Source organism: Fundulus heteroclitus, chromosome 23 (assembly GCF_011125445.2).
Source record: "Fundulus heteroclitus isolate FHET01 chromosome 23, MU-UCD_Fhet_4.1, whole genome shotgun sequence".
Classification (NCBI taxonomy): Eukaryota; Metazoa; Chordata; class Actinopteri; order Cyprinodontiformes; family Fundulidae; genus Fundulus; species Fundulus heteroclitus.
Window position 1 is genome coordinate 5978125 of NC_046383.1, and position 21591 is coordinate 5999715.

A 21591-nucleotide genomic window follows, 5' to 3' on the forward strand; every position below is an offset into this window, starting at 1 on the left:
CAGAAGACCCAAGTAGAGAGAGGAACAGCCAGTAGGTAGCAGATGGTAAATGTAATATAATTAACAGACTAAACAAAAAATTACATGGGAAAATATTATATCCAATCGGGACAACAACAAAAACAGTGGATCACAAAAGGCCCAAAAAAGGAAGGATCCAAAAAACAAATCCAACAGAGAAATGAGAAAAGCAAGAGACTGGAAACTATGGAAAGCTAACTAAGAAAATGTAATGCGGTAAACGATCCAAAGACGGGAATCAGGGAGTTACCAAACCAGAGAATGGCTCATCACAACCAGACAAATACACAAGAAAAACAAAACTATGAAAGCAATTGGAAAAAATTACCAAACATTAAAATCAAAGTCCTAAAAGTAACACCTACATGGGTAACTTCACAACTGAACCTCTTAAACAAAAGAACAAAACCCGGGTAGGGTAACGGATCTTTTTAAGAGGAACCGAATCAAAGGAGTTAATATGAAGCACAGAATTCTGACAGAGCTCCAGAGAGCGAGCAACCCATGGCAGCCTAGAAGAGACAGTGTCCACTAACAAGGCTCAGTGGAAAAACGGAAACCAAAAGGTCTACCATTCATGTTTTTGGCTTTAAAGGAGGACAAAAGTTATGCTGAACTATGGTTTTAAATCTCATCAGTGCTGATTTGTTGGAGTTTTTAATACTGCAACTCATTCACTTTACTTGTCTATCTAAACATAAATTATGGGCTTCAAAGAGACCATCAGCAGAAGTTAGCATTTAAAAATAGTAATTGCAGCTTCTCTAAACAGAAACTAGAATTGGCCTTTTGCTTTTCCATCACCAAGAAAGAGTTTGGGGAAAAACACACACACACACACACATGATGAGCTGGTGTAAAAGTGACAAACTGAACTGTTTTGCTGTCAATTGAATGTGCTTCACGCAACTAAACAGGAACAATCTGGCACAGAAAAAAGCCGAAGAAGAAACGCACAGCTTGGCAAAAATCATGCAGCAAAATTTGTGTTTCACATGTGGAGCGCCAGGAGTAAATGGCCCCACTTCAACTTTGAAATTGGAAGTTGATTTTGGGCATTCACTTGACCTACATGTGCTGTCAAAAAGCAAACAAAAAAAACAAAGAAACAAAATAACAAACAAACAAATAAAAAAAGCCAATGGAACTTGCTTAAAAGGGGGCAATTTTGACTCGCTCAAGCAAATCCCCTTGAAAGGCAATGCATTACCAGTTAGAAAGCCACCAATTTGGAGGGATTTATTCATGCAGGCTGTTGTGATCAAAAGCAACCGTGATAGTAAATGGAAGAGTATAAAGAAAAAAAATATATAAGTGTTTGTGCCTGGCAGAATAAAAGGGGTGGGGGTGTTTTTTTTGTGCATTTCAGGAGTGCAGGTATAAAGAAGTGCTCCGGTCATGTTCAAAGCTCTGCGCCAGCCTGGAGCGTTTGGAGCCGCTTGCGCACGACTTTCCTTCTGTCAGTCCGCCTCCTCTCCTCTCCACCTGCGTTTTCTCTGCTCCTCTGCTATGGTCCTCTACTTGCACAGCTCCAACCTAAGCGCCACAGACAGCTCCAGCCTCAGCAGCGACGCCCCGACGCCCCAGAGCCGCGATGGGCTGAGTCGGAGCGGCCACACCGCGGTGGCAGTGTGCCTCGGCTTCATCCTGGTGGCCGGCATCCTCAACAACTCTCTGACGCTGCTGGTCTTCGCCAAGTTCCGCTCCCTGTGGACGCCCATCAACCTGATCCTGCTCAACATCAGCCTGAGCGACGTGCTGGTGTGCGTCTTCGGCACGCCGTTCAGCTTCGCCGCGAGTCTGCGCGGTAGGTGGCTCATCGGGGAGTTCGGCTGCAAGTGGTACGGCTTCGCCAATTCCCTTTTTGGTGAGTTATCGTGATATAACAGACTATATTTTTTCCAATGTTTTGTTTGTTAAACGTTCTTGTAAACGTGCTTTTGCGGGATAAATCGCAGAATGACTGTCTGTTATATATGTTACACGCTACAAAAAACAAAAACGTAATTTGAGGGTGTTTGGTAACCACCAAACTCATTTCTAACTGGGACATTCCACAATAGGAGGAGAATGAAATGCCAAATTACTAATGCACAATGCGTGCACTTTTGGGGGAAAAAAACATAAAATATATGGTTGTAGGGAAATGTGTTCCAAAATATTATTCAAAATGATCTCAAGCACCTCATAAAATGGCACATTTCTCTTTTTCAGATGGTGACAAATTTACATGTGAAATAAAACTCTATAAGAAAAAATAAATAAAAACTTTTTGTATTCAAATGTGATCACTTTTAGCAATGATGTACTGAAGTGGGCCCCACTACATGCAGTTTTATGACTGCACGTTTACATTTATTACACCAACGAGACTTGTGAAGGTTTCTGTAATGAAGTTAATATGATATCTAGCTTTAATTTGGCACTGCAGCCCTATTTTTCTTTTTCTTATATTATTATCTTTTTTTCCCTCAACCATTATGTGGTGTTTGGGTCTGTGGAACCCGTAAAAAAATTTTACTGAAAGAAACATTATACAATTAATAAATTTTTAAAACTCAGATTAACAGGCCTTGGCTCATTTTCTGTGAAGAACATATATCAGACAAATTATTTTATTGACTATATGCCGTACACCCCCCTACACATTTCTATTACATATAAGATGTCTGGGTCCACTGGACCCGGGGCTAATTGAAGTGTGGAAACTGATGTTTTGTGCATCAACACTCTTTCCTCCTCCTGTCTGGGCACGTTTGACTCTTTGTCTTGCTGTAATCTTTATTTTCTCACACTCTTTCTGCTACAAATGGAGTAGATAGAGCATAAATATAGCTTTGCCAGTGTGGTTTCCTATAACTATCGATCAAGTTGGGCAAGAGATATTATGCGCAGAGGACCCTGGAATTGATTTTGGAAGAGAGAGAGAAGTTTTTGATGATAATGTAGAGGGATAGGAATCAGAAGAAGAGGTTTCAGAATTTGAGGATCCCATTTCTGAAAATTCAGAGTCTGACGGTGACTCTGAAGAATGATGAGATTGAGCATCAGCCAGTTCCAAAACGAAGACAAGTCACCAGACCAGGCCGTCAGCAGCCAGCCACAGGGCCAAGAACAAGAACAAGACAGTCAGCATGGAGCAAGTGAGGAGATATGGAAGTCAAGATTTTTTAAATTGAATGGTCTTCTCTCCCAAGAAAAGAGCCACCCTGCAAAGCTGCCAATGTGATAAGGATGCAACCAGGACCAACACAAATGGCAGCTACTCACACACAGGAAATGAAGTCTTCTTTTGAGCTTTTCATCCCAGATTCCATCCAGAAAATTATTCTTGACTGCACGAATTTAGAAGGAAGACGTGTTTTTGGAGAGAGGTGGAAGGAAATGGGCCAATTCTATTTAAATGCCTACTTTGGGGTTCTTATCCTTGGAGTTTTCGGGTCGAAAGTCAAGTCTTCCAAGTTTGCACACACGGGTGACACACCCCTGGTATCCTTTGTGCCAAACGAGGAGGATTCAGGAGGAGAATGCTGCCCTATCCTACAGAACCTACAGACCAGAATCTGCAGAGCCTGAAGTAAGTGTGTGATGCTGTTGCAGTACAAGTCTGGCACTCATGTCTTGTGAGAGAGAGGGGTGTTTCCTCTCTTCCTGATCTTTTCATTATTCTAGGTTGTAAACACCAGCAACAAGAAGAAGCAGTGCAAAAGTGTGGAAGATGGACAGAAAAACATGATTTAGATGCATCAAGTGCAAAAAGTATGTCTGCAACACAGTAAAACTCTGCCCCTCGTGTGTCGTACAGGCCATTGGTTAAAAGTCATGGAGCTGATGTTTTGTCTTGACTGTTGTTCATTATGTTCAGCTTGTGTTGTGCACCTGGATGGGTGAAATTTCTAAATTCAAAGAAATAAAAATCAGTAGTTTTGTAAAAACCTTGCTTCATGTGTAAATTTGTTTCCACTCATATCATGATTTTAATTAATTTGCTTCATTCATTTCTAACATTTAGCAACTTGTGTGATCTCAAAATCAAGAAGTACTTTAAGTAAAAGGTTATAAATGTGGTCTAACAAAGGTAAAGGGCAAATGTTAACCAAATATTTTGTTTATACAACTTGAAATTGGGATGAAGTGAACATCTGGTGAGTATTTTTACATAAAAGTGTTTGATTGTGAGGCATTAAAAAGCAGAAAATGCAACGGATCCACCAGACCCACAAACATTGGCTGAGTAATGACAGTATCAACACCACACAAGGGTTAAACTGTCCCGATGTTTGCTCATGTTTAAGTTTAGGTCTGTTCCACTGGAGCCATTGTAGTTTCCTGGGTTCACTTTTTTCACCCCTGTAGTTTCTCTTAGAGGAACCAGGGCCATCAAATAATTTTACCAGAAAGCCGGCCGTGTTAGGTTCAGTAGTACTTCTGGATCTAGCTTTAAACAAGCCATGAGTTTTGTGACAAAATTATTCATTATTCCCACCATTTAAGGTGTGTTTCAAATATGAGACCTGGAACATTTACAGGATCTTTGTCTTGAACCCTGGCTGTTTACCATGTGTTTTTTTCACTGTGGGGCTCAAAGCTGTGGGTACATTGACCCTGAGTAAGACCCTTAGCTCCAGAAGGCTCTCTGGGCGCCACCACACAGTGGCAGCCCACTGCTCCCGAAGGGATGGGATAAATGCAGAGGAAACATTGGTTGAAAGGTATAGTTGCAATGACAAATAAAGAATGATTCTTCTTGTAACATATTATTCCATAGAAGTTATAAAGTAAAACTGGTTTAAAATAGCTTCAAAGAAAGAAGATTTTTTTTAACAGACATACATCTCTAAAGAAAAAGCTGAATTATCCTAGAGAAGTAATAAAATCTACATACACACAGCAGCAGACCCTAATTTCTTAAATTAAAATCTGATAATCAAGGAAGGTTGTTATTTGTGCTTCAGAACATAAAAGGTTAAACAAAAAACTCTTTAATATTCATTTGAATGATATTCCCCCTTTTCCCAAAAACATCTGTTGGTGCATTTCAATGTCGGAAACCTTTTCTAGGACAAAGGTTGCAAATTATTCCATTGGAATGAATCGTAGTTTTGGTTGCAAAATCGTAACAGTTCAACAATTTTAATGTAAACAGCCGAAGCAGGAACTTTGCTTTCAGTACCAGTGGAGTCGGACAGACCCACAAGTTTACCAATACCATTGTTTGTGAAGCGTGATGCGTTTTTGGAGTCCTCTGGACTTGATAAAGTGCTTTATGACTACAGGCCATTGACCAATATTACTCATTTAAACCGGCAGTTTTACAGTATTGTACACTATTTACGTCCTAAGATACAAACCACTTCCAACCTCCTAGAATTTTGTGTCACTCCTTGACTTTGAGCTTGAAAGAAGCAGACATGTGTGTTTAAAGGTCCTTTAGGACAACATTTTAGGCTGCAATTCAAAATGATATCTGTAATTTTTCTGAAAACTTCTCCAGTACAAGAAACTATATAAATACTGTTTCAAAAAGTAAATTCACAAAATCACCAGTTATGGCTTTAGAACTCTGGAATGTAATCCCAGTTTGAGATTAACTGTTTTTTCTTGCTTTGAAGGCTACTAAACATGAACATTTGGCACTGTTGCGCCTCTCCATGATTTCTGCAGTGATTCTGCAAGAGTTATAAATGGTGACTGCAAAATGCTCAGTTTTATTGATGAATCGTGGCTTTTTCTTTATACAACTAGAATTCATTTCCTCCTTGCTACGATCTGGAGTAGTTATTTAACTCATTTTACTTCCAAATTTCCACAAAGTTGGGAATAACTTTACTAACCTTTCAAAAATTACCTTGTAATGAAACAACCTGAGAATAATGCAGTATTGGTCCAATGTTACTGTTTTAATCAAATTCCTGATGCTGTTACTGTGTGAGAGATCGTGTGTTTCCAGATCGCTGAGGCTAAAACAGTAGAAGGACCCCTCAGTGTTAGTGGAGATAATTTACATAAACGCCACAATTACGGACCCCACAACCCCCGGGGTAAAAATAAGGTTCAGGGAAACTGAGTTGCAGTGAGAAAATGTTCTGGGTCACAGTCCCAAAATGCAGCTTTTATCAAAGATTAGACGTGTCACCATGTTTGAAAATGATTAAAAATATTTATTACTATTTTACTAACATTATAAACCATGAAAAAAACTGTTATGTTGTTGTTGTTTTTTTATATCTTAAGGCCTTTTCTTAAACCTGTAAATCAATAGTGCTTGAGAAATAAAATTGTTTTCATGAGGGGTTTTTTCAACATGATTTTATATTCAGTATTTAGAAATTTGGAGCTGTGTCAAATGATGATTTATGCATCCAACAAAACTCCAAGTGGCATCATTGATTTTCATTAACAACATAGGTTAGGGTGCAATTGTGGCCCAAGGTGCTGAAAGGATGTGACCCCTATTCGGAGGCCTCATTCCCCATTTTTTGTCAGCCTACTGTCTTATAAAGGCCACTAGTGCCACAAAGTAAATATAGGAATTAAGAAACAAAACAAAACAAAAAGCAGTAGGTTAAGGAATGAGATTTCAATGTATTCCTGATTTTTGGTTGCATTGTTTTTGGGAAGAAACTGAGTGTAAAATCCAGAATGTGTTTGTGTATTGTCCAAATTCCTGCTAAGGGCCATTGTATACCTCCATAACTTGTCAGGAAGAAACACAAACACAAACTTGGAGAAAGATTTACACCGTTTAATCACTGAGTTGATCTCAGATGACTGGGGAAAAAAAGCAACCAACTGAGCAAGAACATTGTGACCTCAGTTTTAAATTCTCTTTATTTTTTCTATGAAGACATTGTAGAAACTAACTTGCCATCAATATGACAGCAGTTCCTAATAAATCCTCATTTCAGGTCTTTAAATAGTGAAAAAATTAAGTAGCTGAATTACTTTGTGATAATAAACCCCGATGAACACTGACATAGCGTCAAACAGCATTTTAAAAACCTATTTCAAGAACGGACCACCCTGCCTGAACCTTCTCCAGTACAGTTGTTGAAAAAAGAAAGTGAACCCATTTTCAATTTAAGGGTTTTACGTACAGGACATAATTAAAATAAACGTTAAAAACTACTTTAATCTAATTGTAAAAATATAAAAAACACAGAACTCAATCCACACTACAAGACGAAGCCAAAATGCAAAAGTTCTTAGTGAAAAACTGAGCGCACCCTGTGATTAGTTGAAGACACACCTTTGGCTGCAAGAAGAGGAAGTTCATGTTTTGTGCATCAGTCTCTTACAATGTGTGGCACCTGATCCCCACTACACCTTTCAACATTGCTTCATTTGAGGTTTTTTATGAATCTCTTAAAGACACAGCAAGTGAGCACGCAAATTAAGTACAGCTTTCTTATGCTTTACTTTCTTAAATCCCATAGAAGCAAGAAGGATGAGCTTGATTTTATGTACACATCTCTCACATTTTGGCTTCTTTAATCGAAGAACGACGGCGTGGTTTCACTTAAGATGTGTGAGTCTAGCTTCCTTTCGTTTATCTCAAATCATCTTCACAGTTTAGGGTTTCTGGTTCAGCAGTGTCCTTCGTTTGTTTAAATCGTTACAGAAAAAGTGTTTCAGTTTATCATTTGGCTTTGCAATAGACCAAAATCCTTTTAGTCATAAATAATAGAGGTACATATCAGCAAGTTGCACTGCAAAAATGGAACTGGAAATAAGTAAAATGTTCTTAAAATTAGTGTATTTGTCCTTGATTTAAGCAGGTGATTAAGATGATTTGCCAATGGAATAAGATTTTTGCACTTAAAATAGGAACAATTTATCTCCATCATCTTATTTAAAGTGCAGGATGTCTAATTATCTTATTTTAGGGGTAGAAATACTCATTCCCTTGGCAGATCATCTTATTTACCTTCCCAAATAAAGAATAAATACACTAACTTTAAGAACATTTTACTTATTTTTAGATCCATTTTTGCAGTGTGAAATGTCCCCTTCCAATGATGCACGTTTGTCAGATCAAAAGTACATTTCCAGAATGACAACCTTTAACCTATAAGCAGGTACTTTTTGTTTCACGTTGGGGTTTTCTTTTTTTTTTATTGGTATGAAGTCATATTCTATTCTTCTGAGAAATGAAATGTAGTGTTTCATTAGCTGTAAGCAGGAAATCATCTTAACAGAAACAAGGTCTTGAAATTGATCTACGTATATAATTAGTTTCACTTAGTGAACCGTGTCGCTGAAATAAATTAGCTTTTTAATGGTATTAAAATGTATAGAGATGCACCTGTGTTGTGGATAATTGGCCCACTGAAATGATAAAGAGGCTCCCTTTGATGAATATGTTTTCACTCCTTTCCCTTTTTTTTTTGTTTAAGGTATTGTTTCCCTGGTGTCCTTGTCCGTTCTTTCCTACGAGCGCTACAGCACCGTGCTGCATTCCTCTAAGGTGGACGTCTCAGACTTCAGGAAGGCTTGGCTCTTCATCGCAGGCACCTGGGTCTACTCGCTCCTCTGGACACTGCCACCCTTCCTGGGTTGGAGCAGCTACGGCCCCGAAGGTCCCGGAACCACTTGCTCTGTCCAGTGGCACCTGCGCTCGCCCACCAGCGTATCCTATGTGCTGTGTCTCTTTATCTTCTGCTTGCTGCTGCCCCTGATGCTCATGGTCTACTCTTATGGACGAATCCTGCTTGCTATAAGGAGGGTGAGTGCAAAAGCAGAGGAGATTTCTGCAGAAACGTATGGCAGGTGTGGTAAGACTTTTGTTGCTGCCAAAGTCCAGGTGAGCAAGTTATCTGATTCCCGTTTCATCTAATATTGTCGGAATATTATCAATGATAAGTCCATTTTATTCCATTTTCTTTTGTTTTTCATATTTTTAGATTAAGGTTCGGCATTCATTCTGCCCAGCAGCTATTTCGTTCTGTGGCTAGCACAGCAACAATTATTTAAAAGATTAATTCTTGGAGAGTGAATTTTCAGTGTCTTATCCCATTTTTCCGCTTTAATAAAGGAGCAACTTTAAATGTGTCTGCATTGCTCTTCTAAAGTCTGTGAGCAATTCACCTTTGACCTCTTGGGAAAGTTCATTGCAGGTTTTAAACTTTAGTTCTAGGAAATATTTGCTTAAAGGTACATAGCCATGTTATTTGACTTTTTATTTATTTATACGTCATCAGCTCACTCTTGTTGCATATAAAGTATTTCTGAAAGATTATCATGTCCTGCTGACATATTAGTTGTTATTTTCATGTTTTACGCTTTGTTTTTGCTCAGTTTGTTAGTAAATAAAGTGATATGTGTTTATTTATGATAACAGTGGAAGTACGACACATGTATGTACGACAAGTATGCCCGTGTGCAACAGGAAATAAAACAAGGAAGCAGCTAACGGCTATTAGCATCTCCCAGCAAAGTGTGGAAACAATGACGAATGGTCCTAGATCCATCGTAAAAAAAAAACTCAAAAGAAAATATATGATTCCAAGAGGGATAATACTGAAATAGCGCTAAAAATACAGTATGAATGTTGTTGTTCACTGAAGCTGACGTTAAACCTGTCGAGCCTCAGATGTGACTGCAGAGTTGATTGGCGTGAGTAAACGTCCATATTCATACTGTGATAATAGTGATAGCAATGCTCTTCTTAGCCTCTACAGTGTTAAGTACAAACAACATTATAAATAAATGAGCTGATGGATTTGTTCTTACCTTGATGCTGTGTCCCTGTTTCCGTTTATAAACGGGCATTTTCTTTCTCAGTGATGTTCTGATATGAGGCTCTTAGAGTTGCTGTAGATCTTTTTATTTAATTAATAACGGTTGGTCTTAGATCTCGCCGAGCTGCCGCTTTACAGCGAGGCGTTGTAGAGGGTCAGGCTCAGTCTGGCATTATTTAGTAGTGAATTATTAGTCGCCATCTGGCTTTCTGATAGTTCTGCGATACTGCCTGTAGATGGCGCCACGTCTGTTTATAGCTGTTAATCCGAGAACGGCATAACTGCAGGCCCAGCCAGCAGTAAACACGGCCCTGTGGGAACGCCCACACACCGCTGCCGTTATACCTTACTGGTTCATCTCGCCAGGTGCTAGGGTTATATTTAGGCTCAAAAGCACAATCAAAACTCTATCAGGATGGATGCTTGGTGTATATAACCCTATTTTATTGTGATCAAAACCTTTTATTTTATTTTTTATAAGCAGATAACGTGGCTATGTACCTTTGGGGAAGCCACCCTGTTTTAATTTTCAGCTTTTGGGTAATTGATTTTAGATTTTAAATAGTTCAGCCAACTAAACTTTTCTCAGATTCCACCAACGCGGTTCTGAAACCTTTTTGATTTTGGTGTTCTTAACAGGAAGAGTCAAATGAAATTAGTCTTTCTAAGGCCCCACAAATCTTTGGGCCAGCGCTGTGGGGAATCACAGGGAGAAGAGGAGGGTGATCAAAATAGTCGATCCTTTCAAGAAAACTAAAAAGCCTAAAAAAAATGGATATATGAGGTTTCCGCCCAGCATCTATGATCTGCTGATTATTTTTCTGCTCTGAGATTTTGAAATGAACGTTTTCTGTGGCTGCAGCACAAATTCAAACCATGATCAGTCAGAAAGACTTCACATCCACCCTGTGGTATTCATGCTTGCACCGGTGAAACATAACTATACATAGGGACCTTTCAAATAAATAAATAAGAAACACCCGTAAGCCGTCTTAAATCTTAAATAAAAGTCTGCACACATTTAATCGGGGTCGTCTGCTATCACGTTGCTCCCCCCTGATGATCACCAGGGTGACATGAACCACATATTAACAGATAACTGTGACCAGGTGTGAGGCGATTGCTTTAATCGAGGCACACAGACAAATACGCTCCTGTGTAATTCTGCACGGTGGATGCAATGGTGCTGCCGGAAGACCCTGCAAATGGGAGGATTAGGAGGGAAGGCGGTTTCAGGGATCAGAGATATCCTGGCCATTGATGATGACTGACCGGCTAATATCCGCTTTAGAACAAGCGCTGCGTTCTGCTATTACTTCATGAGGACAGTGGCGACCAAACTGGACAGGTCGCCAGTCCATCAGAGGGAAACACAGAGACACAACCGTGGCCACACACACGCCGACACCAAAGTCATTTAGGGAATTAATTTAACTTAACTGTCAAGCTTTTGGATTGTGGGAAGAAGTACCCGGAGAGAACCCACACATGAACTGGGAGCACATGCAAACTCCATGCCAAAAGACTCCAGATCAGGCAACATTGCCAACAACTGTACCACTGTATAGTCCTGACAGAAGCATCATTTTCATATCGGATCGTGTTGCAGCAGAGAGCAAAGAGTCTGCAGGTTCTCCCTCCGGGTTCTCTGCAGAAGGGCTGGGAAGTTGAGGGGAGGAAACCCTTGAGCAGCTTTCACTCAGAGCTTTATTCCAGAGTACATCCAACATGTTATTTCCTAATTATAATCTGAACAGAGATTTGTTTTTTTTACTAAACCTTTGTTATATCAGCCTTAATTGTATTTTACATTGATGCTTAAAAGCCTTTACCAATTTTAGGAGCTAAAAAAATGCTCATTTGCAAGTGCTGCGTCCAAAACATACGCGACACAAACATTTGCTGCAATTTTCTTGGGAACAGTTAACTCAAAAAGCCTCCATTGTCGTCCCCTTACATCTGAAAAGCTCCGCTGAGATTGTCTTCTCCTGCCCAGGTACTTTTGATATTCAGAGATGTGGGTCTGAGTTTGAGTTGTGGCTGTCAGACGTCTCCTTGTCAATCTGCAAATCAATTCATCCAGCAGCAGAAGGAAAGAGGCTTTATTAAGGGACAGCGGCTTTGCTCTTAACAACGATCCCATGTTAGTTTCCCGCAACTCATGCCTGCCTTTATTGAGTTTTGTATAAACCTGTCAATCATATCTATAATTGGTGATTACGGGCTCCCAGTTGCTCTTGGCTTTCACTGGTGCAATGAACGAATAACCCAGAAGGTTATTTTTAGACCCTGTCAGACCTGTTACCATTGGATACCCGATGTTATACAAGCTGGTTCCTTTTTTTTTTTCTGAAGTCCGTGCTCCCAGAGGAGTCAGAGCACAGAAAGGGTCCTGCAGACTTCACGTGAAGATCAGCTGAAAACCAATTGATTAGCTTTTCTTAGAAATCGCTTGCATGTGGCCGCTTCATATTGGTTCCTTACAGAAAGCTGAAACTGACGTGTTGGACATTTTGAAGTCCCCCCCGACAGCGTTTAGATTGAACTCACACTGATGTGGTAAAATCTCACCAGTAGGATATAAAGCCTAATAACGGAAATAACACAGAGACGTTTCCTGACAACACAGGAATGGATATAATCTGATATGAATAAGAATTTGTATGTTTCACAGAGAGCTGTGATCACCCCCAACATTAAAGCTACATATGATGTTACACTTTAAACCAACCATTTAAGATCTGGAATCAATGCATTTAAAAAAATTATTCTACTTTTTTCATGCGCTTCCTCGTATTAATAGAAAACACATTCACTGGACATTTTATTAGGCACACCTGCTTAATTGCCGTTTAACACAAATAGTGAAACTGCCAATCACGAGGCTGCTGCTCGGTGCGTTTGAGCACCATTACGTGCTGCTGGAGTTCAAACTGAGCACCAGAAAGACGATTTAAGTGAGTATGAATGCGGCACGGTTATTGGAGAATTTTAGTTTTACCCTGCTTTTTACTAACCTGACTCGCCGGATGGATGCAGGTCCGCCGAGCTACGCATGGCGTCAACACATAAATCTGGGATCGTTGCCATTGGGAGGGATTTCAACGCCACATAAAATGGATGAGCCAATCAGGATCGTCGGGCGGGGATTTCGTAGATGTGACGTATCTGAGAAGCGACTGTTTGGGTTCCGGCAACGATGGTGGCTCGCAGAGAGGAAACAAGCAGCAATGGTGATACTGCTATTTCAATCGATGGAATGTTAATTCTATAAAAGAACGCCAGAGAATTGCTTTGAAGACTTTAGTTAGTGGAAGCGAAGTTTTTGCCCTTCTCCAGTCCGGGTTTGGAAAGAGCTTGATCTTCCCTAACGTCAGCGTCATGGGTTGGTTTCGATGAGAGTGGTTGACGTAGCGCGTCAGTAGAGATGGCGGACAAGTGGTTTATCCAATCATATGCAAGGATTTTTGATAAGGCCCTTCCAACTTTAAACAGAGGAGGAGGTCTCAGGTTTCAACTTTCAAAAACTTACAACACAGCAATAGGTTTGATTCCTTCCGATTGTCACCTCCATGCAGGTGATCACAACATCTCCCCTGTAAGCCAGGCCAACAATGACGCTAACGACTCCTCATTGCAAAGGGGTGGACCAGTTTTGGGTTAATTTCCATGCTATCTAAGCCATAACAACGCCTTCTTGGGCAATAATGTAAAGCTTGAAACTCCAAGCTACTCCAGACATTTGAATTGAGAAAGCTTTCTGGATGGGAAGCGAAACGTCTTCAAAGTTCAGAAAAAAGACCAGTTGTTTTGTTTTTTAACGTTTTTTTAGAATGATAAGACCCCTCCTTCTGAAAAACATCTCCAATAAGGCATCCTGAGATGGATGTGTGGAGCTACCTGAATATTATTGCTGACAATCTCCTACTAATTTAACCATTATGTACCCCTCTTCTCTTCTTCTAGCTGCTCTAACATCTGTCTCCTTTTTCTGAAATATCCAAATTACAGCAATAATAAATAAACATTAATAGTTTTAGCTTTACATTGATTGTAAAGCTGAATTTATTTTTAATCCTGTTTTTAAAATCTTCTTAAAAAAAAAAATTTCATTAGCTGTCAAATGTGGTGCAGTAGATGTCTAAACAAGCAAACAGCAAATGCTTCTGTAAAGTTCAATGCAAAATGAAAGCGCTCTGTTGTAATTTACCCAATTGATCGTACTGTTTCTTGAGCTGGATTCAATAGAGTAAAGTGGTATATTGAATGTAAAGGAAGATTTCCCAGGGTTTTGTAAATATCACATGCATTTACTTTATTTTCAGTGTAAAGATCAGTCTTTTTTTATTTTTTAGATGATTTTAACAGTAAATAAATCCATGAAAGCTGATTTAGACTGAAATCTCCAGGACTGGATGATATGTTGACTCAGAGATTTTGTATAAACTTCAGATTTCCAAACGACAACACAAATCCATCAGACCTGAAAACTGATCTCAGCAAAAAATATTTCAAAGGATGTCTCACTCTTGAAGGAGGAGGCTTGGTAGAGCCACTATTTTTAACCTAAATCTTTTTTTTCAGGAGTTATCTCCAAAAATACATGACATATCAATTCAAATGTATACCGCTTATTATACTCATAAGCTATTTAAATGTACATTGCTCATTCGAAAGGAATTCAACGATGCAGCGGTGTACTGCAGCCAATCAATACTGCGGATTGGAGCACTACGTTGGGTTTAGTTTTAAATAGTGACTGGAAAACAAAGGAATATTAATTTGATATGAGCCTTCGAGCGTCTTTCTGCTCTGCAGGGATCCAAGGTGACCGCGGCAAGGAGACCTGAGGAGCAGAAGGTGCAAGATAAGAAATGAGATGGGCTTTTGCTGGTCTCTGTGTTATTCCACTCACTGCCTCTAGATGGCACTAAATGAATGGGCTCTATGAATGAACGGGTTTAAACTACCACATTGTGTTGCAGTAATATTAATTAGAGGACATATTTTGATAAAAGATTTAAAGAGCAGTCAAAATAAAACAGATTTTGACTGCTTCAGGTTTCTCCTCCTAATGACCGTTTTTACCTTCTCTGTCTTCTGCACACCTTCTCACTCCAGGTGGGTAAGGTTAACCTGCCGGCTGCTCAGCGCAGAGAGCAACACATTCTGCTCATGGTGCTCTCCATGGTATCCTGCTACATGCTGTGCTGGATGCCCTACGGCATCACGGCGCTGATGGCCACCTTCGGCAGGTCTGGGCTGGTCACTCCCCTGGCCAGCGTGGTGCCCTCCATCCTGGCCAAGTTCAGCACGGTGGTCAACCCCATCATCTACGTGTTCTTTAACAACCAGGTAAGAGCTCAGGAAGGGCAGACGACAGAGTTTTCTCCGCAGAGGAAAAACTTTCAACCATGCTTTTATAAGGCAATTCAGCTCAATCCCATGACAGAAAGCAGAAAATATCCCTAGGCTTTCTTACCAGAGTAACTTAATGAGGAAAAATACAAAAAATAAAATACAGTGCCTTGTCTATCTAGTAGTACTTGCGCCTTTTCTCGTTTTTTTCATGTTACAGACGAAACATTTCATGTATTTTATCAGGATTTTATGTGACAGACCAAAACAAAGAAATGTATAATTGTTAATCAGAAGAAAAATGGTTTAATATCATGCAGCATGCATATGTAATAAACCCTCCTGTCTCAATACTTTGTTGATTTAACTCTCTCTACCAATTTTACATGTATATATGCTGATGTTTGTCCAAAGTAGGTCAATATGAGTATGAATGGATGGAGTGTATCCCTACACATCAATATTTTACGTTTTGCTGCAGAATCTGGAACAGATTTTAGATCTTGTGTTTAATAGAGTTAGGACTGGCCTCTTGGCTCCTTAATGGTGGATTGTGAGATGTTCAAAGCTTGAAATATTGTTTTATAAGCGAATCCCTGATCTGTCTGCTGTGTTCCTTGGTCTTCATGAAGCTCGTTGTTCACTAATGTTCTCTAACCAACCTCTGAGGCCTTCACAGATAAACTTTATATATACTGGGCCTAAATTATACACTAATGAACTCTGTTCACTCATTGGTTGACGTCTGAAGGTTATTATTGGTTGCACTGGACTATATTTAAGGCTAACAAGGTAAAGGGAACTGAACACAAAGTCACTTCCCTTACATTTAACAATTCTGGACAGCTTATTATTGTTCTATCACATAGAAGCCAAATAAACGAAATTTAAGTTTATTGTTGTCATATGACAAACGTGGGGGAAAAATATGTTTGCAAGGCATATGCTAAGAAATAAAGTAACTGGTTTAATTGTACCAAACCCTAAAGATGAGAATGTCAGTTAATTTTTTAATGTGTGCTTCCAAAATTAAATTAAATTAAATGTTAAAAATAAAGAACACAGCTTAAACAATAATATCTGCATATAATACATAATATACAATCAGTTCTGTAAACAAGTATTAGGTGGTGGACATCATTTATTTACGCTTTGCATTGACAGAGCCAATATTTTGAAATATAATCTTATTCAAGAGTTCTTCAGGCTTTTTCAAGAGCTTTGAACGTTTTTCTCTGGACATTGGCTGCTTTTTTACTAGGTTTCTGTTCACGTCTTGACCATTTTCAGTGGAAAAACTCTGTAAATCATGTAGACAATAAAAGGCCAATAAACCTTTGTAAATTGTTGTGTTGATACATAGCAGGAAACAAATACCTGTTTACGATTCAATGAAATGAATTGGTCACAAAGGCACACATTGGCGAAATCTATAAAAAAAATATCTGTGAAAAAAATAGTTTGGCAGACAGTAATTTGAATTTTAGAAAACTAGGCGATTCCCTCAGAGATTTATTGTAAAAACCCTGATCAATTGATGGATTTTGCATGTTGCAAATCAAATATTAACTGTTATTTTTTTCCCTTTTTGATTATGTTTTGACTTTCTTGACATTCAGAAACAGCTGATCTACTGTTTTGTTGGGCTTGATAACTTCCATTATCCTTCAGCTCCTTCTGTTTAGGCAGAATGCACAGTTAGCTGTCATGGTGCTGTTTAACAATGACTAAACAAATGACTGGAAAAGAAGCCAAAGTCCAAAGAAGAACTGCAGAAAGGCTAGAAAACTGTTAATAAAGATTGCTTTAATAGATTACAAATGTAAAGTCTGGCTCTTTAATGGTAAACTGTAAAGTGCAGGTTTGAAAAGTAAAAAATGAACAGATATCTTCATGTCAAGCTCTAAAAGATTCTTTAGCGTGGTAAAAAGTCTCTTTGTTGTAATTTTTCCAGTTTAGGTGTTCTAACAAGACGTCTTCTAGGCTCATTTTGTGTTTCAAACAGTTCTACAGGTGCTTCGTGGCCTTCGTGAAGTGCAGCGGGGAAGCACACTCTGTTCAGGGAGAGAAACAGCCGGCTCTGAGACATCAACAGTCAGATGCCTTTCATGGTTGGAAACAAACCTCCTCCAGCCCTTCAAAGCCTCAGTTACTCCGCAGCACCAGAAACACCACTCCCTGCAGCCGCCGCAATGACAGAAACATCCTGTTTGTCCATTACACGCCATGAAAGCTTCGGAATTACATTTCTCAGCTGCGGTTTTCGTTTTTTTTTTTTTTTTTTTTTTTAAATCCAAAGTTTGTATAAACGGAAATGCAATATTGCTTAATAACAAGATCGTACAAGAAACCGCAGGCATTAATTCATATTTTCCACCTTCCTATTAAACGTTAGCTTTTCTTTCACATTGTGTTTGTTTCACTTTAACTCTAAGAGGCTTATATTAATTTAAATCCAAATGCTTCACATAACTACTCCCTAAAAAAGTGTGAATATAATTTAATCGTCATTATATCCACTATAGATTTTTGTTTAACTGCTTTGAATTCTGCAGAAAGTACTAGCAAATGACCATTAGGCTACTTAAATAATACCTGGTTAATTAACAACGTTAAAGCTGATCAAATTTTGACCAAAAAGGAAAAACATAAAAGTTGATCACAATACCCCTTAATTCTGCCTTCGGCACTCGAGCCTAAACATGAATCTATTACCGACGTTTAGTTGATTCAGATTATCTGAACGCACATGAACTCCCTGCAGTAGAGCTGCAGCTGAGAACGCACTGAACCACCAGGGGAAGCTATGAAACGCTGTAAAAGATGTCTGCGTAAAGCTTCACACCACTGACTGCAGCAATAGTTATATTCTTGAAGTGGATGTGTTGCTATAATTAAACACACGTGCAGAGAACTTACATTGCACCCATGCAATGTAAGCTGCACTCTGCCCATATTTGCTTCTCTTTTAGGTTTTTTTTTTCCTATCAGACACCTTCATCGACTAGCTCGGTTTTTACCCTTCCTGTAATAAAGATATTTATCATGCTGCTTTTATTCCTTATATGACATAGTAGTGTTTATAGCACAAAACAAGGTATTAAGATTAATTTAGGACTTTAACATTTTCACCCAAATTTAAATTTATAAGAAATATTTTTCACCCATAAGAATAATACACGCGCACACACAAAACATTATTAAATATATACTAAATTTACATATAAAAAGAGAGCAATTAGAGTGTAGTTCAATCAGTACAATTGCATATTTTTGATTTATTTTGGGTAAAAATGTCTATTTAAGGTGTTTCAACCAAACTTGCTCAAATTGTTGAAAAACAGAATAGAGACAAATCTACATTTAATTATTTTAACAACTATGTAGATGAGTTTGCTGATTGTTTAATCTGCTTTTCTTTCTTTCTTTGAAGCAATATGGAAAGAACTTTGTGAACAAAAGAACAGAGGAAGCATTAACTCAACGTTTATCAGCCTAATTCATCCTGTGACTGCGCCACAGTTGCATAACCTTGAGGTGCAACACAACACAGAGCAGCAGTGAAACTGGGCTGCATTATAATGATTCACTTTAGCATAACTTTTGCAACCACAACCAAGGTACAGTGGTGAAGTAGTGAAAATGCTCAACACAGATAAACATGCTATGTATGGGAATCTAAACGGAACAGCTTTCTTTATTAATTTTGAAGTTTGATCAGTGTGTGCCATCTCCTCATCTGCCCTAAATGTTAAGATGCTAAAAAAAAAACAAAAAAAAACTAATGGGGGTGGAGGATCCGTAATGCTGTGGGTTTGTTTGTTAGTTGTACAGATAAGTTTTTGTTACATGGAGACATAGTTCCACAGGGCTGTGTGTTTGGGTCGGTATTTTGTACTTTTTGTAAATAGCTCTGTTTGCAAACCATTAACTTAGGTTGATAATAAAGTTATTTATATTTAGACACATTTGTAAACCAATCATCTTTGCTTTCTTAATTATGTTCAGGGTTACAGTGGTGGCTGGACAAAATCCCAGCATTGGGTGGGGGTGGTGTTTATCTTTTACACATTGAGTTTATTTATTTTTTTTTTGGGGGGGGGGGGGGTTGTTTTGTTTTCTTTATCAAAATATTTCACTGATATGATTATTAAGCATGACCTCAAGAACCAAATTAGTCTTTTTCTTTCTTTATTTTTTTTTAACAAAGATATCAGAATAACTGAAAGAATGCCGTAACAAACTGAAAAGCCTTCTGCTGGTGCACACATTTGGTTTCAGTTGTGGTCTGCAAAGTATAAAACAACCAGAATAGTAGCACAAAATCTTGAGTGAAAATCTAAAATGCACACGGAAACAGGTTGTGCAAACCCGTGTGCAACATCTTGCAGGATCTTTACTCATTTATTTCTCTGTGAAAAAAATATTTTTAAGAGTAATGTGATATAAAGGCTGCTGTGCTCATAAAAGACCCAAATAAACATTGCTAGACTGCGTAGTATAAAGCCTTTTTTAATGTCAAATTAAATTAAAATAAAGTGCATAATAAAGCCCCTTAGTTATATCATAACTGATAACTGATATAAACTATGAAAAAAAAAAATCAACAAATCAAATCTGAAAATTTACCTATTAAGCATGCTATCCGCATCACAAAATGTCACATTAACTTACCGGCATAAATAAGAGTTTATTTTTAAATGCTGGTTTTACTGACTAACATAAACCAGCATTGCATTACATGGAACCATGTGAAACATACCTGCCATTAAGGAAGTAAGACATGGGTATGATGTATTTCACACGACACACTTACGTCCTCACCACAGGTCACATCTCTCACAGCTCTAAAGGGCTCAAAGCTTCCAGGAAGTGCATGTAGAAAAACTCTCCGACTCGAGGGAGCATCTGTTCAGAAGCGCCTGGGATGTCACGGGCGACAGACCTGTCTGGGTTCCACCGCTCCCCTCCATCATGATCAACACCTACCAGACCAGCATGGCGCTGCCACAGGTGCCTCCGCCGGTGCCGCCGCGCCTCGGCAGGTCCCAGCCAGTCCTCATCCCGGCTCCGCTTACATCACCGGGCCACAGCAGGCCACTTTTGCGCTTCTTGGTTTGTGTGGTTATGCTGCACTTGTTCCTGTCTGTTGGAGGATTTCTATACCTGTACTACAATGAAATACAAATTTCACGTGTAAGTAGATCACCAGTTTGTAAGGAAGGTTTTTTTTGTTGTTTTTTGTTTTTTCAAACTAAAGCTGAAACCTTCACTTTTATATTAATCCTTAATCAAACATGTTGAAACTTCATTTGTTTTGTGGCTGATGCGTTGTTTTCTCTAACTTATGAGGCAGGTACTGATGCGTATTCGAACGTTTTTCTCTGTGTAAAGCCTCACTTAAATCCTCCTCTGTGAAGACGATGTGAAAATCACACCTCAGAGGCTTTTTTTAACCTCTTGTTTAGCGTTTTATGAAAGTAGATATAAAACAGTGTGAGCGGAAAAATAGCTTTTGTCATATGCTCCCCTGATATTTAACCTTTTCTTGTTCTTGCAGGCAGCTTACTCTTCACCACAAGCCAGAGGTACATTGATTTTACTGATTAGAGCTGTACTTTTCCTTTTAGAAAGAAAAGTCAATCAGATAAAGATGCCTGACCTGCATTTGCGATTTTCCCCTTCCCAGCTGGTTTTCCCCCCGTAGGAAAACAAGACACAACCTACAGAGTCCTGGCACGCATGGTAGTTAAGAAGAGTCCATCTCCTCAAAAAGGTAATCCATACAAGAAAAATAATAATAATTAAAGCATGTGTCTTTTTATTGAACTTCCTTCCTAAGTGTATTTTTAAAGGTTTGCTTGAACCTTTTACTTTTTCTTTCTAGCTGGTTACTTTGAATGGAACATCGAGCATTCAATTCATAAAAAGATCAACTACTTTGAAAAAAGCTGGCTGACTATCCTTGAGCCCGGCGACTACTTCGTCTACTCCAGGGTGACCTTCTCCAAGGGCCACGCCACCATCCCACTGGCCAGCTTGGTCAAGCTGAGGAAGAGCCAGAGTGAGAAGGAGACGGACGTGATGAAGGCCTACTGCAGCCTGAGCAACGGCATGGACTCTTTGAACCCTCACATGTGCACAGCCACACAACAGGATGTGATCACATTGGAGAAGGGAAACCAGCTCAGCCTCTGGGTGGACGACCTCTCGCTTGTGGACTATGACATGACTGCGACAAGCTTTGGGATGTATAAGGTTTAGGACCTGCAGGGACCAGGACTCCAAAACCAGGGATCTGCCACTGTGGATGGAATACACATACTAAGAACACTCTAAGGAGCGAGTCGACACGCCTTTCCGTGGTACACAGAGACACATTTCCAAACTATAATTTATTAAATAGCATTGTCTACTTCTTTGTTTTGTCAATGGTTGCTTTGTATTTATTTAAGTAAACTGGACTATATAT

General features: G+C 39.0%; 2 protein-coding genes across 2 annotated transcripts; both read left to right on the forward strand.

Moving 5' to 3' along the window:
* Window positions 1-1377: 1377 nt before the first annotated feature.
* tmtops3a (teleost multiple tissue opsin 3a) lies at window positions 1378-18168 on the forward strand. Its single transcript, XM_012861711.3, has 4 exons — window positions 1378-1888; window positions 8418-8746; window positions 14883-15116; window positions 17125-18168. The coding sequence occupies exons 1-4, from the start codon at window positions 1420-1422 to the stop codon at window positions 17347-17349; spliced, it is 1257 nt and encodes a 418-aa protein (XP_012717165.3). The 5' UTR covers window positions 1378-1419; the 3' UTR covers window positions 17350-18168.
* Window positions 18169-19221: 1053 nt separating this feature from the next.
* Window positions 19222-21591, forward strand: cd40lg (CD40 ligand). The gene is made up of 4 exons (XM_012861690.3): window positions 19222-20315; window positions 20680-20707; window positions 20809-20895; window positions 21007-21591. The coding sequence occupies exons 1-4, from the start codon at window positions 20094-20096 to the stop codon at window positions 21381-21383; spliced, it is 714 nt and encodes a 237-aa protein (XP_012717144.2). The 5' UTR covers window positions 19222-20093; the 3' UTR covers window positions 21384-21591.

Excerpts from the sequence above, each read along its gene's own strand:
- tmtops3a (XM_012861711.3), top strand. The coding sequence starts at position 1,420 with ATGTTCAAAGCTCTGCGCCAGCCTGGAGCGTTTGGAGCCGCTTGCGCA. Across the intron at positions 1,889-8,417 it reads CTTCGCCAATTCCCTTTTTG|GTATTGTTTCCCTGGTGTCC; the intron begins GTGAGTTATCGT and ends TTTTTGTTTAAG. Across the intron at positions 15,117-17,124 it reads ACGTGTTCTTTAACAACCAG|TTCTACAGGTGCTTCGTGGC; the intron begins GTAAGAGCTCAG and ends TGTTTCAAACAG.
- cd40lg (XM_012861690.3), top strand. The coding sequence starts at position 20,094 with ATGATCAACACCTACCAGACCAGCATGGCGCTGCCACAGGTGCCTCCG. Across the intron at positions 20,708-20,808 it reads CTCTTCACCACAAGCCAGAG|CTGGTTTTCCCCCCGTAGGA; the intron begins GTACATTGATTT and ends TCCCCTTCCCAG. Across the intron at positions 20,896-21,006 it reads GAGTCCATCTCCTCAAAAAG|CTGGTTACTTTGAATGGAAC; the intron begins GTAATCCATACA and ends TTTTCTTTCTAG.